The 19,087-nt window shown below is 36.5% G+C and overlaps 1 protein-coding gene across 1 annotated transcript in view; it reads right to left on the reverse strand.

The window, feature by feature from the left end:
* Positions 1-14,886, reverse strand: part of LOC117220028 (uncharacterized) — a 54,876-nt gene extending 39,990 nt beyond the window's left edge. The window contains exon 1 of the mRNA XM_033469657.2: positions 14,655-14,886. Coding sequence (XP_033325548.1) covers positions 14,655-14,886 — 232 coding nt within the window. The remainder of the gene's footprint in view (positions 1-14,654) is intronic.
* Between the last annotated feature and the right edge of the window lie 4,201 nt (positions 14,887-19,087).

The raw sequence follows: 19,087 nt of genomic DNA on the forward strand, positions 1-19,087 counted from the left end.
ACGATATTTCTGATGATTCGGTTTCAAAGGGGAGCATTCAGCTGATAAACCAAGTGCCGTTAATTTTTCAGATAAACTTTTGAATATATACATTTTTGCAGCATTTTTCATACTCGATCGAGTTATGTAAAAATTAATTTCTCAACCGTCATGTTTCCTATTAAAAAAGAATTATTCGTCTATGAAGAAATTATCGAATTGAAAAATCCGTAGACACAATTTTCTTCGGTACGGTAAAAATTTCAGCTTGAAAACATCGTTTCTGTTCGTTATTTTCATGTTAACATCAACTGACTGCGTTATCAAAGATATGTATTAACGTTCAAGAAATCGGGATACCTAGCATTTTTTTTACAAAAAATTACATTTTTTGGAAGTTTTGATATTATAACATGTGAGCTAGAATATCGAGTGAAAACTGAACAATTTTTGTTGGGAATATCTTCTTGCCGTATCATCGGAAATGTCTGAAAAATATTGTTCAACGTCTACGTCTAAAAATCTATATACAATTAAAAACCGCAAGAAACTGCGCTTGAAATTTACATGTCCCCTTCAACAACAGTCTAAGTTATCATGTAACAAAACTTCTGCATTAAAGATTTTTAAACATTCTTTTATAAGCCTTGTCAAAGGTTAAATTGTTAAATGGGCCAAAAAATGCTTTTGACACACGCAAACAATCGAAACATAATTGCACACTTAAAACAATTAGTTTCATTCTTAATTTCATAAATTCATTTGCCTTTGTAACACTGTATCTGATCAGTTATACGAGTTAATATTTATGAGTTAATATTAATTAGTTAATATTCCGGACTTCGAAGTTCCAAGATATTGTCACTAGATGGAAACAAAATTTTATTCAAATATGAGAGTTGAAAAATCGAACTTTGGCCAGAAATTGGCTCCGAACCACTGCGCTATGATTCTAACCTACTTATATTTCATTAGGCGAGACATGCTGCGCATAAATGGTACGAGATAAGGTCACGGAAAGCTCAATATTTTGCGAGATACTTCGCGCTGTTACTCATCGTGCGTGCTCACAATGCTATATAACACTGACTTATCGTATCGCTAATGTGTTCAGTAACACTCAAATATTTACAGTTTATCACAATTTTTCCGTCACTGTTCTTACACACGAAATATTCAATAAAAATGTATTCTCAATGACTTACTTTTTTACACCGTTAACAGGAGAATTGTAAGTGGTTCAAGGAACTGATTTATGGAAATGGAATGATGCAACGCGACTGAAAAAGATTTGAGATGCCGTTAAATTGTGCTAACTAAATTTCATTTTCCTGTTTAACGACTTCAGCAGAGTGGAAATCCACTTACAATATATCGCGTCTATTCTAATTTCGACCATCTTACATTCTGAAAATGGTCCTGATCGGTGAATGCACAAAGATATCTGTTCAGGAAAGATTTTCGTACGGCGAAAGATCAGTGAAATTTTTCGAAAAAAAGGGATTAGAGCACAGGATGACATCAGGCAGCATCTATTTGCATACATCTGGAAGTAGCGCGAAGGTCAGCGAGATCACGATCCAGGTAAAACTGGAAACTGTTAACGCGATTTCGAAGGACCTGCGCCACCGGATAGCACACCTCTAACTCGAAACCGCGAATTCTGACGATCTCCTCTTTATAAAATTTCTTCGGCCGTGTATCTGCTGAAATGTTCGTCCAAGATAATCGTGGTGGTAATCTTAAAACATGAAATTACGAACATTTCTTCGTTCTGCATATTGTCATATAAAATTTTCATATAAAATTTTCGTTTACACAGAAGATAATTCTCAAGAAAATGTCTAATAATTGCAACAAAATTGTGGATTGTATACATTTATAACGGAGCTGAGTAAATGAAATTCAAAACCGTGGATAGTAGCGTCACGTTAATGTTAACTTGTTAAAATCATTGAGAGAAGAAATAAATTTTCATCGAACTCATGTTTCTTATAATTGACGCAACACATTTTTATTTTGTGTGAGAGCCTGCTATCTAATTATAATTATTTGTATATCCGATGTTCTAAAATATATTCGTTAACGATAATAATAAATACACTGATAAGACTCGTTATTTGCAAAGAAAATATTAATGAAAGATTATGATAATAAAAAATATTCATAAAAATTAGAATATTTAACGCTGACGTAAAAAAGGTTCTACTATCGTTAAACTCTGAGGACATTTTTTTAAAATAATGCCTGTAGACATTTTTATTGTTCAAAGTGTCGAAGAGTATTCTAATGCTTGAAAATATTTAGTAAAAGCCCAGGAGCATCTTTCATTGTATTAATAAATCATATACGCCAACGTACAAAATTAAAGAAACGATACATATCGTTAACAATTGAGTAAAAGACATTATAACAAATATACGTCTTATTAAATTAAAAGTACATGTTATACACGCATTGTGTATGTTGCAATACTGTATTATTTAATACATACGACAAATTAAAAGAATAATAAAAATAAAAGGAAAGGAAAAAAAAATAGAAAGATAAGAGAAAAATTAAAAATTAGAAAACTATGAAAAAATAAAATTAATATTTTCGTTGACAAAATACGAATTTCTATTATTTCGTCTGTTCAACACGTTTCTTAACATTTCTTCGTAAGTGTATATTTAATATATGTACAATATTATTTTATTATAAGAAGTTACTTGTAGAATACTATTGCTATTACTATATTTTTCACGTTACATAGAAATGACTTGAAAATTAAATTAACATCATGCCAGAAGGAAGACTTTGATACAAATTCCACAAACCAATGAAGATACGCGTGGTTGCATTGTCCGAGAATCGTAGTTAATTGTCTAACGGCGGACAGCAACGACATAAAGCGAGCACCGGTCGCGTGATACATTTATTGTATGCAAACAAAGAGCAACGATTTTTCCCATTCGAGCCATTCATCAGCTATCTACTAGCTACAAGAGGCCAAGGATTATTGGAACAGTGTATACATTCATGAAAGCACGGCTGAATGCAGTCCAAGAATTTAATTCGAGTCACGCGTCACTCGCGAACAAGTAGAATTCTCGATCTTCATTCTTCGCGGACAGAGTCCATTAGAAGTGTCACCTGAATTTCATACACCGACCTGTTTCGATTTTACCGTAACCCACGATCGTCGGTGTACCGCGGATTTTATGCATTTATTTTATTTAGATTATTTATTTTATGCATTTATTATTGTATTAGAAGAATTCCATGGATACTGATACTTTCAATTGGTTGCAATTGTTAAACGGAGAAAGTTATTTTCATCTAATTTATGTTTTCACAATTCTTTTTTAATTTCTTACGATTATTAAAAGAGGATATATTTTCGTCTAATTTACATGTCTTTTATAATTACTTTCAATTTACTACGATTATCAAAAGAGGAAAGATATTTTCAACTAATTTGTGCTTTTCACGATTACTTTCAATGTATGTATTACGATTATCAAAAGAGGAAAGATATTTCCATCTAACTTATGCCCCTTACAATTATTATTTTCAATTTGCCACGATAATTAAAAGAGGAAAGATACTTTCATCTATATATGTTTCTTACGATTAACTTAAACAATTTTTATCTTGCATAAAGATTCACAGGCTAGTTGTCACGAGTTCGTATTTAAAGAACGACCGTGTAGTGTTATTTGCTTAATTAAAATCCCAATCGCTTGCACTATTTTCAACGACCTTCTAACAGCGTAAAAAATACTTTAATTTTTGCACCGTATATTTCGATCAAACTGGAAAGCATGACTAGAAGTCTGCCAAGAGTTTTCTATTAATGGTACGTTAAATATTTACTATCATTACGGTAAACACTGAAACACCGAAACATCAATAATGGAACGGATACATTCGGTTCGAGCGTAATTAAAATCACAAGTGTAGGTTCGGTTTCGAAAATGGTAAAAGTAGTTTGGTGAAAATACTTAACGACTCAGTATGACGAGATCTAATTTCTCTTTTAGATATATCCCTAGTTTCTTCTCTGTATCTTGCAGTATTTCACTTAAAATGAATATGTCATTAAGGAGCGCGCTTTATGTAACGATCGATTTAATGGTTTTGGAATTTTAGAGAATCAATTTCGTATGCCGTCTAATAAAAATGTATATAAAAGGCATACGTACGTATATTGCAATTATACGTGTATCACTTCTCACAAGCAGTTGACAGTCACTTTTTAAATATTCAATTAATTCAAATTAGTCATTAAAACCGGCTATTAAGATCAAATTAAAAGGAAATTATCGTACGTATCATGAATCTAAAAATAAAGCAAACGGAAGATATAACGAATTGAAGAACGTTGAAACCACATCCTACAGCAACTGGCATTATAATGAGCTACAGATTTTGCGCACTTAATTTTTTATAATTAATATAAAAATAATAATTAATATTATTATTGAATATTACTGAATATAATAATTATAATATACTATATATATATTAATATTTAATAATAATATTCAATAATATATATATTATTGAATATTATTATCAATATTATTAATATTATTATTATATGAATAGAGTGGCTAAGAGTATCGTACGTTAAAAAAATCGTTTCAATACGTAATATTTTCCAGAAAGAACAGGTCTCCAGTTACCAGCCTGTTACATTATGTACAAACATGTTACATGGAAATGAACGATGAATAGCGTAAGTAAAAGCCTCGAGCTTTAAAATGAGACCAAGTTTATTATTGTGCGACACGCTTTTGCGAAATTATAACAGTTGAAATATCGACGATTTATCAAACATCGGGAATATACTACTTGCAGTCTACTAAAATTGTTAATTAATTATTATTATTATTAAATAATCAATAGTTGCATTAATACAACTATTCGCATTATTATTTGAATAATTTTATGATCTTTACTCGAATAACTTATTCGAATAAAGAGTTACGCGAATAATTTGTTCGAATAAAGAATTACATCAGTAAAGAATTGTGTGAATCATTTATTCGAATAAACAATTATGTGAATCATTTATTCGAGTAAAGAATTATTCGAGTAAAGAAGTATGTGAATAATTTATTCGAATAAAGAATTAATTGATTAATGAATTATTCGAATAAATAGATATAACGATTTATAACAAATAATGAATAATCGTTATTCGAATAAAATATTCGAGTATAAAAAGAATTCATTCGGATAATTACCTCAAATAAATATTTATCAGAAACAGTTCGAACAATGCCCAACTCCGTTGCACATCAACGTTAGCGATCGTATCGGCGAATTCGCAGCTGAACGATTCTAATTCGGATGATCGAATAATCGAATTGCGACAAGAAGATATTTCCCTATTGTTGATCTTTCTCTCGGTGAAAGTATCGATCACGGTTATTCGGTCGCGTTACGCTCGATTATCCGAATGATTTTCATCTCAAGTTCCCAGGGCACTGGCGGCGCGCCGCGATCGATTTCGCGGGAAAACAAGTCACGTTCGGCCCGATCCGATCCGATCCGATCCGATTCGATTCGATCCGCGACTGACGACCTTCCATTATGGAAAACAGTAAATAGTCTGGCGGCCGGGGACAGCCAGGAATTAATTAATCACGGCGAAGTAGGCGGTTGCGAATAAACGTACCGTAATAATGGCGTTCCCGATGATTGAGGCCGACCCAGTCGGAGGCGAAGGTATGCAGAGAAAGTAGGAGCCCCCTCCGTATACGCCTATGTCCGGTCGTTGCACCGCGCGCAATACTTCTTTCTTTCGGATCCCCCGTAACATTGGCCAGTGTGAATTTCAACCAGACGTTCGATCGATTTTTTTTTAACACTCTGATGGCCGCGCGTTTCACTCGAGTCGCGCGGCACCACCTTGTAACACCTTTTCACAACGTTGAAGAACGCAGATTTTTCGTGCTTCTGTCATTAACCCATCGCACTCGAAGAATTAATTTTAATTTTAAATCCGAAACAGGGTAGATCTGCAGTTTGATGACTTTATCCTAAATGCGTTTTTATTTTTTTCGGCTTTTTCTGAATCGTTCATGCGCGACGATTTGATCGCGGATGTTTGTGCAAATTCTCGTTCTCGTGAATTCTCTTATAGAAGTCTGAGGAAGAAAAGAATTTTTTACAACGAGTAGACAATTCTTTGTGGTGAACGTAGAGTAATGATAGAATTATGTTTTATCGATATCCACGTTCGATCGCATTTTAAAAATCCGTATACGCCATAGGCGCGCAGAGATCCGCATAATCTTTCGCCACTATGAACAATTCTTTGTTCGAATCGGCGACTTTGTTATATCTAACTCCATGAAACAATACTAAACGCGATGGACGACAGGAAATTATGGCGCTGCATTCGGTGACAGTTTCGAACATTCTTCAAACATGTTCGATAAACGATGTTTCTATGCAGGTTCTACGAATCTTTCGAACAGTTAACAAAGCGAACGATATATTTGTCGTATTGAGATCTTAATTTCTGTATATTTTCATCGTGACAAGATCATGTCATACAGTCTGATCGATCGAACAACTTTCAAGGTGAGGAAACAGAACAATACCAACGAGAGATTGGCACTTTTCACGAATCTCGAACGATTTGATCATCAACCATACTTTCAGGAACTTTCAATTTTAATGTACACTTTACAAAGAATAACGAGCAATTTTTATATAATGATACTATTCTTATGTATGGTATGCTATTTTCAAGTATGGTTATCTCAACCATACTTTCAGGAACTTTCAATTTTAATGTACATTTTACAAAGAATAACGAGCAATTTTTACATAATGATACTATTCTTATGTATGGTATGCTATTTTTAAGTACGGTTATCTCAACCATACTTTCAGGAACTTTCAATTTTAATGTACATTTTACAAAGAATAACGAGCAATTTTGATATAATGATACTATTCTTATGTATGGTATGCTATTTTTAAGTATAGTTATCTCAACCATACTTTCAGGAACTTTCAATTTTAATGTACATTTTACAAAGAATAACGAGCAATTTTGATATAATGATACTATTCTTATGTATGGTATGCTATTTTTAAGTATGGTTATCTCAACCATACTTTCAGGAACTTTCAATTTTAATGTACATTTTACAAAGAATAACGAGCAATTTTGATATAATGATACTATTCTTATGTATGGTATGCTATTTTTAAGTATAGTTATCTCAACCATACTTCCAGGAACTTTCAATTTTAATGTACACTTTACAAAGAATAACGAGCAATTTTGATATAATGATACTATTCTTATGTATGGTATGCTATTTTTAAGTATAGTTATCTCAACCATACTTTCAGGAACTTTCAATTTTAATGTACACTTTACAAAGAATAACGAGCAATTTTGATATAATGATACTATTCTTATGCAAAATAAATGATGTCACACGCCCGGAACGTACTACAAGATGGCTATGAATAATCGAATCTTACTTTCGAAACGAGATTTTATAATCACTGTTCGTAGATCACGAAGTACATCGCAAATATTGATGCAACTACGCGAAGTACATCTCAAATATTGATTTAACCGTTACCTTGAAAAATGATGCCGTTATTAAATTAAACGCGAATCTAAACTATCAAGTTTTAAACCACAAATTGCAGTAAATTAATTTTTTAGAATGTTATGTAATAGGTTTTTAATTATAATTTGTGCAACAGTTTTTCTAGGATTAAAAACTGCTTTTAATTCTACTCGATGCACCACCGGTCTTCCTAGGATTAAAAATCACTTTTAATAGTTAACACAAAAATAAGAGGATACTTGATACTAGCCACTATAAAGTAATTGATTATACCTGAACGGTGAGAGCTTCCATGTTTTCATAAGTAAACTACTTATATTTTATACTACTTATATTATTATTAATATTATTTTAATTATTATATATATTATTATTATTATATTATTATTTTACACTACTTATATTTTATTACATTAGTAAACTACTAAAAAATTGTCTTCTGAAACACTTATAAACTAGCACGCGGCTTTTACGCAATTATAGCGAAAATGTGTAGCTGAAATATCAAATTGTGAAGATGTATGAAGAATTTAATAATATTGTTACACTGTTTTCGAGTTATCAAACTTGTTAAAAAAAACAATTTATTTTTATTTAATTTATATTTCTTACAACCAGGCTACTTGTAACAATCTTCTAGAAAATAATTTGTTTCAAAGCTAATCAAAAAGATCTCGTGATCGGTTTCAGAGTTGAATAACGTAATTGGACTTAAAAAATCTTGCGATTCCGATAAAAGAAATTCTTCGTTCAGGCGTGGTTGTTAAACAATAGCATATTACCCTAGATTCGAGGGAAACCAATCTTAAGAACTGTAAATAATAAAATTGTGATTTTAAAGTTACACAGAATTCAGTAAATTATTATCGAGCCAATATTATTATCGGAGTCCGGATCTTATTTATTTATCATAAAAATAAATTAATAACCGGTTTCATGTTTCTTATTTTATAATTATTAAAATCATAACGTTGCTTCCATTGAAAATTCTTGAGTATATTTCTTTGTTCAGACGTGGTATTAAAAAAAAGACTGTGACAAATTTAACACGTTGAATGCCACGGGGGTCACCGGTGACCGGCGCTTAACTTGACGGTGACGCCATGGGTGCCACCGGTGACCGGCGCGCCCAAATTGATAGGAATATATATAATTTAAAACAAATGTCGATATCTAAAATTTTGTATTATTACCATCGTCGATTCGAACAGTGGCCCCTGTCGCAATTAATATGTCAAACATTATACGTATCGCATAAAAGAAAATTCATCGTGGCGCCAGGGAGAATTTCTGTAAAATCGGCGTGGCATTCAACGTGTTAAACAAACTCAATCTCATAATTTTTACAAAGGAACTTGTCGCTCTCGGTAGGTTCAGCGTTAACACGTTCCGTGCCGAGCTTTTTTTACTCGAATCTTCACACTTTGATATTTTACTAAAACTTGATGTATTACGTGCAATTATTAATTCTCGTACGCATAACAACGTAACAAAAACTTATCAACGCCCATTCTCGCGGTGGAAATTGATTCTTCGGTTCTAAATTTCTTGTAAACAATTTGTTCAGTTCACTAAGTAAACATGCAAGCGTGTACCATCGATGGTACACGTGGCACGGAACGTGTTAATATGTCAAACATTATACGTATCGCATAAAAAAAAATTCATCGTGGCGCCAGGGAGAATTTCTGTAAAATCGGCGTGGCATTCAACGTGTTAAACAAACTCGATCTCATAATTTTTACGAGGTAACCTGTCGCTCTCGGTAGGTTCAGCGTTAAGAAAAATCAAAGTTTTCGAATGATCGATGCTTCACCTTGTCAGCGTCCCCTTGTCAGCGTCCCCAACGAGCGAACGGCAGTACCATACGGCGTGTCCGATTATTTATAGTTTTCGCGGGTCTTTTTCCAGCGCGACCTTAGCCGTCACCGGCTGAATCGGAACCGCGATTGGGCTAGTTAGACGTTAACCTTGCTCCCGCGGCGACCACCAGCAAGAAGTATTGCGCACTTCCGGTTGGTCATTCTCGCATCCTCCGCCCCACGACTGAAAATACAGCGGCACGCACGTTCGCCCGCGATACCGTCTTTAATTGCTGTTTGTCAGCAGATAATTGCGGCCGTTTCGAAAATTTAATGATCGCAATTTGTACGGAAATTAGCATAATCACGCTGTGTGAACGTGTAAACGAACCTATCCAGTTTTCAAATAATGATTATCGTAAAGCGATCAGACTTTATAGAACAACTAGATTTGAATCCGCGCAATTAGCAGAGATAAAAACTCGGCTATACTGTTTCCTTATTGAAATGATCAACGCGTATGACTAACTTAATCAAAACGATCACGAAATAGAGTTTCGTTATTTCACGCCTGCTTGGCGTGGTTATTGCGGAAAATTTCAATGCTGAAGGTTTAATTAGAACAAGTGGAAGTGTGTGCTTAGAAAGAAACGGGGAAATCAGAACGGTATAGGCAGTTTAGTATTACTTATTAACGGACTGCGCGAATTTTATGCATTTATAGGAGAAATGTAAAAATGAAATACAAAATCTTGATGGCACTAGAGAAATTGAGAACGTCGATACGCGCGTGCTGTTCCCGACTCGTTAACTGTTTCCAGTCAAGTGGCAACTCTAAGACGTCGTCAACAATTTTTAGATCAAAATAATCTTTTAGTTTCAAAATAATTAAGTAAATAAATAATTTTTAGTTTCAAAATAATTTTAACATTATCAAATTTGTTTATATTTTCAAGGCAAGAAACTGTTAAGAGAGTGTAACTGTTGCATGAGTTATAGAATTCAATTTCATATGTATAAAATGCGCTAGGAAATGGAAAATAGGTCAGAAAAGCTATTAGGTCTACCGGGAAGTTCTGTCCGTTTTCGAATTGAAATATAACACAATTTTCATACATTTAATAATATTTATTGTAGAATATACTTTCCATCGTTACTTATGACTTCTTGCCAGCGCGATGGCAACTTGTAAATGCCATGTTTAAAAAATGATTTATTTTTAGAGGCGAAGAACTCAATTAGTGCTTGGCTGACATCAGCTTCAGTTTTGAATTTTTTTCCTGTAAAATGTTTTGCAAAGAGAGAAACAAGCGATAATCGGAGGGTGCTAGGTCTGGGGAGTACGGTGGATGCGACAGAATTTCCCAGCCTAGCTCTGCGATTTTCTGACGAGTCGCCGAAGCAGCATGTGGTCTGGCATTATCATCGGTAGCCATGTTTTCACGCTCGCGTCTCGCTTAATAATGACACGAGACATCTTTGTTTCAGTTTATTTGGGAGAGTACATGCGTGTAAATGCAATGATAAATAGAGGTAGTCATATATGCCTCGAATCAACATGTGCATATGGATTGAAACTTGAAGTGACACCATCGGACAGAACTTTCCGGTAGACCTAATATTTTGGATTTCGAGTTAAAATGGATCCGACTGCAAAGAGTTAAAATGACAAAAAGAGAAAAGACATTTTTATTTCGTCTTCTTCATCTTCATTTTCTTCTTCTTCTTCTCGAAGTACAGAGAATCGCATCAACAGCTGGGTCATTAATGACTGGATTCGGTAAAAATTGTTTATATCATAGCGATTAGCTTCCTGCCAATGAAACACTTAATGGTCATTTCTGTTTCTAACAATTGGCATAGAACATTTTTATTTTGCATGAATATACACAGTCTACTTATTAATATCGAACCAAATTATTATGCTTTTTTTCGTTTATTTATACACGATAACTGAACGACGAAGCCATATTCAAACAACATGTCGTTATTATTGAACATAATTACATTAATTTCTCTAAGAGCTACGATCGTTAAGCTCGCTTTCCAAAGCGACTGTATCTAACCACGTGCCACGGCAAGAACTACTCCTTCACCGTACGTAATTAAAATCTTTAGGAAGCGTCAGCCGACTCGAAACCACTCCGAACCGTGTCTTTCGTTAATTATCAAACTTCTTTTTCCGGAATGTGATTACGACGCGAGTTCACTTTCGTTCGTTTGGAATCGTCGTCTACCGATAGTTATCTCGACAGGGGAAACGACGTAAACAGCTTTTCGAGATTCTCGAGTTCTCTGCATATACGTATACAGGGTGTCCCAAAATTATGGCATTTCCGGGAAACGAGTAATTTTTTTGATGTAATTTGAAGTAATTTTTTTCCTCAGCGAAAATGCAATCCGCGGCTTTGTTTACGAGTTATTAACGAAAAAAACACTGGCGCGTAACGGCCCAGCCAATGAGCGCACAAAGCCCAGCGCCGTCTCATACCAGCCGATCTCGTTTCTCATTGGTCACTGTTTTTCGCTAATAACTCGTAAGCGAAGCCGCAAATTGCATTTTTGCTGAGGAAAAAGTTTCTTCGAACGATCTGACTTTTCCGGATTGCGAGACATTTTTGGGACACCATATACTAAAGAGAGTGTGACAGGCACACAGGCAAGATTACTACAACGTATGTTCGTGGTATAAAATCGTGGATTAGCATTAAAATTGCAGACATATTTGCGTTGCAGTAGCGGAACTTTTTACAATTTCGATAACAGTGTTTTCCAGTTGTTGACAAAACAGCTCTTGTTCCGAGAATGATGTACTAATGAATGGAAATGTAGGCTACGCTTGAGAAACTAAAAATAGACATAGTTATCAAATGCACACGAATTGTAGTACTAATTTTGTAGAAACTGTTTGTCGTTCGTATTGTATACCGAATGCGTACCGAGCCGTTCAGGTTGGCATTGCGAGTAATCGTATTTTCTGTCGTTGTAAAATAATTACCTTGCCGACCCTTCATGCAAGAAATCGAAATTGTCGAAGTTAACTGTAAGAAGCAGAAATTAAGTGAAAATGTATTTCATCCGTTAACACGTTCCGTGCCGAGCTGTTTTTACTCGAATCTTCACACTTTGATATTTTACTAAAACTTGATGTATTACGTGCAATTATTAATTCTCGTACGCATAACAACGTAACAAAAACTTATCAACGCCCATTCTTGCGGTGGAAATTGATTCTTCGGTTCTAAATTTCTTGTAAACAATTTGTTCAGTTCACTAAGTAAACATGCAAGCGTGTACCATGGATGGTACACGTGGCACAGAACGTGTTAATAAATCGAATAAGTCGAGAATACCAGAATGTCATCGAGAATTCTTTTAATATTTTTACGGTTTTATGTTCAATCTCTTAATTTTTATCGAAATCCACAGTTTGTCAATTAAATGTAGTACTAATAATTAAAAATGCGGTACTATAAGTAGGACGAAATCGATATCAAAAAGTTTTAAAAATTGTAAGACTGTTGAAAGGACGTTAACTTCATTGTCACTTTCATTGTCGGTTGTATCATAAACGGGGGAAATATACCAAATGATTCGCACAACGTTTAATGGGAGCAATATTTAGTAGGAAGTTTCATTACAGTATCAAAATACTGTTACTTACGGCACGATACCGCTTTTATAACTGGGTTGAAACGACTAAATACCGGTTTCGAAATAAGTTATCAGACCTTTTAGCAATGGAAGCGAGCAATCGTTGATGTTTTATTTTCGTCTGCTATGTTTCCCGGTATAATTCGTTGAGTAATCGACGATTAATACTTAATTTCGAAACGTTATTGACGTTTAATGGCTTATAAAATATTCAAGATCCTCCATTAAAGCTGAAACGGGGGCAAGGTTGCAATTTCTTTGAATAGTTTCGTAAAAGAGACACGGGACACATTTGTGTGCAAACCAAGCGCGACGATAGCGCAGTTAGTAACACCGGTAATTAACTGCGAACTGTTTGTATTCTACGTCAGAGTCTCTGGATGTTTTTTCTGTCAACAGAGATCGAACTGTGCAATTATCTTCTCTTAAGGTGTCCGAAGAAGAAAACGGTAGACTTTTTCTCGTGTAACGCGCACATTCTAAAGCGTCATGTTTGAAATGATCATTGCTATGATAAATTTTATTTTCTATATTCTATGAAATAGGACAGTATTTCAAAAATAAACGTCGCGAAGAATCGAAACTGGAATCAGCCAGAATAGTTATATGCATAACGGCTACAACGTTTTCTCGGTTCTCGCAACTGTTTCAATTTATTGGGTTGGCAACTAAGTAATTACCGATTTCAGTTATAGATGTCTCTATAACTCCCATTTTTATGATATCCATAAATGTTATATTATAAAATTATTATTATTATTATTACGTTATTTTTTATTATCCGTGAATGTTAGCAACTGGACAAATTGAATGCAGCGGTCAAGGAAAAGCGAACAGAATTGGTCGATCGTGAAGGTGTCATTTTCCAGCAGGACAATGCTAGGCCGCACGCGTCTTTGTCCACTCGGCAAAAATTCATGGATATTGCTTGGGAATTGATGTTACACCCACCAAATAGCCCTGATCTCGCGCCATCGGATTACCACTTATTTCGATCTCTGGACAACTCCCTTCGTGGTAAAACTTTTAACGACGATGACGCTGTAAAATCTCACTACACTCAGTTTTTGGCCGAAAAGGATCAGCCTTTCTACGAGCGTGGAATTTTCAAGTTGTCGGAGAGATGGCAAAAGGTCGTCGAACAAAATGGAAAATACATTACAGATTAAACTTCGTTCCAAGTAAAAAAAAATTTTTTACTTCATTGAACAAATCGGCAATTACTTAGTTGCCAACCCAATAGAACCGATATCGAATTGAAACCAATTGAAACAGTTATTTTCGAAACGGTTTCACCCCCTGCCGATTTCTCCCAGACAATTGCCCTGAAATCGCAGGATATCGTGGCAACGAAAAACGAGACTCGCGGTACACGCTTTCACGCGGCGCGGCGCGGCGTCGGCGTCGGCCGAGCAGCAGGAAAAGCGAGCCGCGACCGCTAGGATCGGTTTGAAAAGTGAATGTCATCAATTAGGATCCAGGCGCGTTCCGTTTCGTTTCGTTTGGTTGCGTTGCGTTGCAGCCGCGACACGGCACGATAGCGCGCAAGGAACTTAATGACCGGTGCCGGTCGGCATGGCAGCGCGTCGCGAGACACAAAGAAGATCAGATAAACCAATTCACGTACCCTTGGCCCATCCAGTGAGAACGTTCCCAAGATAAGCGACCTTATAGCAGGGGTCGTACTCGGTGATGGAGGCGTTACCCCTGTGCCTCCTCCACAGTCTGCCGAGGCCTTTCTTCAAGGACCTGAGTGTCCTCTGGCCGAACTCTTTACCGGCGGTGGCGTTCTGCGTCCCGGCGCCGGTACCGTTCTGCTCGTCGACAGCGTCCACGGCCTCGTCGGCCATCGTCTTCATGGTTCTGCACGCGCAGCAGCCTGTCCGATAACGGCCGGCCGGCACGAAAATCGAAACGGCTCGACGTCCTCCTTCGACCCGCCTCAACAGTCCCGTTCTCCACGGAGCGACCGGCGAAAAACCATGGGACCACCGGGACCACTACATCGCGCGACTTCCGGTGGCACTTGGCAGTGGCGGGGACCACTGGGACCACGATCGCCGCAGATACTGTTCCGACACACACACGCACACACACCGGCTCCTCTCCGACCTTTTCGGCTCGTCCCGGCCGCGGCAGCGAATCAACGGAGTTATCCAGCCAGGTGGATGAGCTCTATCGAGGTCACGACCGCCGCCGCCGCCGCTGCTGATCGAGAGAGGTTGTGAAACTCGAATAAATCTCTCCCGGTGCCCCGTGTTCCCTCTGCACGACGACCACTCTTCTTCTTCTTCTTCTTCTTCTTCTTCTTCTTCTTCTTCTTCTTCTTCTTCTTCTTCTTCTTCTTCTTCTTCTTCTTCTTCGTCTGCTTCGCCTTCTTCGCCTTTACCTTCTTCTTCTTCTTCTTCTCCACACCTCAAGGCCGGGCTCTTGTTATTCTCACGTACGAGGAAAGGTCGGCGGAGCTTCTTCTCATGGAAAGCTGGAGATACCTTCCGGGACCACCACCCGTCGCTTCTTGCTGCTGCGAACGACGGTTCCTCGGTTCCTGGAACGAAAACGATCGAACAGATTAGACCAGCCAAGGATCGCCATTGTGCGCATGTAAACACAAGCAGGTGCGCGTTAATTAAACCGCCGGGTAATTATCGGCCATTATTTCTGGGGACCGGTGACACGCGATGGATCACGCTCGCCTTCCAGACTGACGTCGATTATCCGTTACCAATGTAGAATTGCAGCAATTCGGTCGCTCGGAACGTCCGCGTTCCGTTGGCAAATCTTCCTTTTCGAGGATTATATATCGAGAGTGATTAGTAGAGGTTTCCGTTTCACGCGTGCGCACGTGTCATAAGCAAATCCGAATCTAAATCCGTGTGATATTAAATGCATCGATACGCGTACATACATTTTAAGACACGTGGATATAATACTGAGTAGCGAAACGTGATGAATAAGCGACAACAATCCGATCGGGGGGGAAAAAAACGGAACAAAAACGCGTCGGTTGCCACGCAATTCGAACACGTAAAGCACCTATGCACGTGTCGATCGGATCGATGTACAAAAATAGATGGGTATTTATACATTCGTGTACACGGAAAATAAAATGCATAATTACACGTGTGTATGTGTCGAGAACTTGGATATTTCATTCGCGAGATCGGTTGAAAAAATAGGTGTTTCTTGGGCGTGGGTGATGACCGGAGATGTGAAAAAGCAACTTCAGTGTATCTTTGTGAAGCAAAATATTATTAAGACATATTCCATTCTCTAAACATCGGTCGACGATTTCTCTGATATCATTGTTAGTTCGTAAAATAATATCAAATTCATTAACAATGATTTACCGAGAACGAAACAAAATTGAAAATACGCTTTTTGAGCCCAATTTTTAAAAACCGAAAAAAAGGAACTCGATGCTTAGGGAATATCTGGTTTCAGATGATCCAATATGGCGGAAATAATGACACCGTTTACGCGTACATGAAAATAGCGTTTCCAGATAGCACAAAGACGTCTTTAAAACGTCTTGAAGATGTTCGCAGTATCTGTTTAATTAATAATATTAAAAAAGAACATTTTTACTTTTGTTGTGAATTTCTTATTTCATAAAGATACGCTGAAACGAAGTGCTAAATAACAAGTCTGTAGCTTTTTCACTTTTCCGGCAATCCGGAAAGGAATTGTATACAATTTTTGAGAATTGTATACAGGACGTCCCATAATTATGTTAACACCCGGAAATGATTCCTGAGGTCATTTGAAGTAACTTTCTCCTTTAGCGAAAATGCAATCCGCGGCTTTATTTATGAATTATCAACGAAAAGCAGTGACCAATGAGAGGCGAGCTCGGCCCTGTTCTGCTCATTGGCTCGGTCGCCTCGCGCCAGCTGATCCCCCTTCTCATTGGTCACTGTTTTTCGTTGATAACTCGTAAATGTTCGTTAATAACTCGTAAACTAAAAACTTCGGTATTATGGTAGTTAACACTTTATCGACCGCTAGCCTATTTATCGGCTTTTCGATTGCCAATGTTTATCGATCGCTAGCCTATTAATCGGCTTTTCGATTGCCAATGTTTATCGATCGCTAGCCTATTAATCGGCTTTTCGATTGCCAATGCTTATCGACCGATAGCCTATTAATCGACTTTTAGCTATCGACGGTTTTCGCTTCTTTACTGTTTTGTTAGTAGCTGACCTCCTGTATGCTGACCTCCCCATATCCTTATGAATTATAATTATAATAATTATATTATTATTTATTATTATTTTTAAAGGAATAAGCACAACACAATGAATAGCGAAAATTTAGCCGGTACTGGGAGCAAATGCGCGCGCGACTAAGCCAGTCCTTACTGAGTGGCAGCCTCAACCACGACCGGACGATAAAGTGTTAATAATAATTCTGAATAGTATAGAAAATCTACACGTACTTCATGACTCGACAGAAGACTTTTTTCAGTTGGGGGCCCCTCATCCAGACCCAATATCAAGCGATGGGGAAAGATAAATTAATCATTCTTCTGCGATTACAGGTTACCAAATGTAATCATGATCACTGATTTATTCTCGTAATGATTATGATTACCATGATTACTTTTCGTAATTGCGAGGCTGTCGAGGATGGATAATTGACGGATGTGATAGGATTCAAACAAGTTTAGGAAACGTTTAACGTTCATGTGGATATTTAATTATATATGAAAGAGACATAAATGGACATAAGCGTAAATAATCGTACATAGTCGTAATAATCGTATCGCGACTAGGCGATCAATCACGACGCAAGATCGACGAAGAGTGTCACATCATCCACTCGGTCGAACGCATATTGATCGATAAAGCAAAAAAGACCAGTGAGCCTCGAACGCGTTTTGTTTTAAACCCAGACATCCTGGTAATCGATATTAGCGATACTAGAACGCCTATTTCCTCGTGACGGAACCGTTATATTTCACAATGATGCCATTCTTACGTAATCAATTACAAAAGTAATCACGTGATGGCAAGATTGCGTATTTTACTTTGTAAAACGTCGCTTATCCTTTACAACAACGAGTCAGAGTCGTCACGTAGAAACAGATACGGTCTTGTTCTATTAATTATTAAAGAAGAAGAAATGCTAATCAACGTAGCTCTGATTTAGTATTAATCTCGAATTCTTGTAGTAGTAGTTTTTCCTTGCTTTTTCACATTTTTTAGTCTGTCGAATTTCTTTTTTACGATTCTTTTCTAGTAAATATATAAATCTTGCATTCTGGAGCTCGATTAATGCATAAACGAAATTTTTTTTAAATGGATCTTTGATGTTATGCACATTGTTATTGATCGCCATTGTATTGCAGTGTTGTATAATGATCGAAGAGTCTGTAACATGCCTTTGCTGTATTGTTTTTGAACATTTTACAGAGAATGTATGTCGCATTTCGTGAGACATTTTAATAATGAAGATGCGCGGGATAAAAATTGTGGTAGCGAATGTGTTACTTTCTTTAATAGATGTACCATTCACACGGTACGAGAGAATATTCTGTTTCGTTCGAGGTTGCTGAAATCTGCAGAGCATTTGAAATAATTGATTGTTTATCTCCGTACGAGTATTCGTGGTTGGAACCTCGAAAATGCTACCATAGAGCTCGTGACTTAAGAGAGATCGTCGTGTAACGAAATCAAAAAATTAATTTTATGTACGAATGAAAAGAACAATACCTCTAAAACATATTCCCAAAATTTTATAAACGTATTCGCAAAAACAACGATATTACGTTATAATTTTATTTATTGTTTACTTATACAATTTTTAAGCAACGCAGATTCAACTTATCCCTGGATAAAATATACTTTTTCATTCAAATTTCATTTCCTATAGTTTCTTAGTTTTTTTTTGCACTTTGATGTTTGAGACAGAATATAAACTGCGGATTTGAAGCATTTATGACGAAAAATGCGTAACTGCAATTTAAAATAGTTGAAACATTAGAAGAATCGGGGAATACGGGTTTCCCGAATGGCTTTTGTTTCTTACAACAGTCGCAGAAAATTTGTAATTCGCCTG

The sequence above is a fragment of the Megalopta genalis genome, chromosome 10 (genome assembly GCF_051020955.1).
Source record: "Megalopta genalis isolate 19385.01 chromosome 10, iyMegGena1_principal, whole genome shotgun sequence".
Lineage (NCBI taxonomy): Eukaryota > Metazoa > Arthropoda > Insecta > Hymenoptera > Halictidae > Megalopta > Megalopta genalis.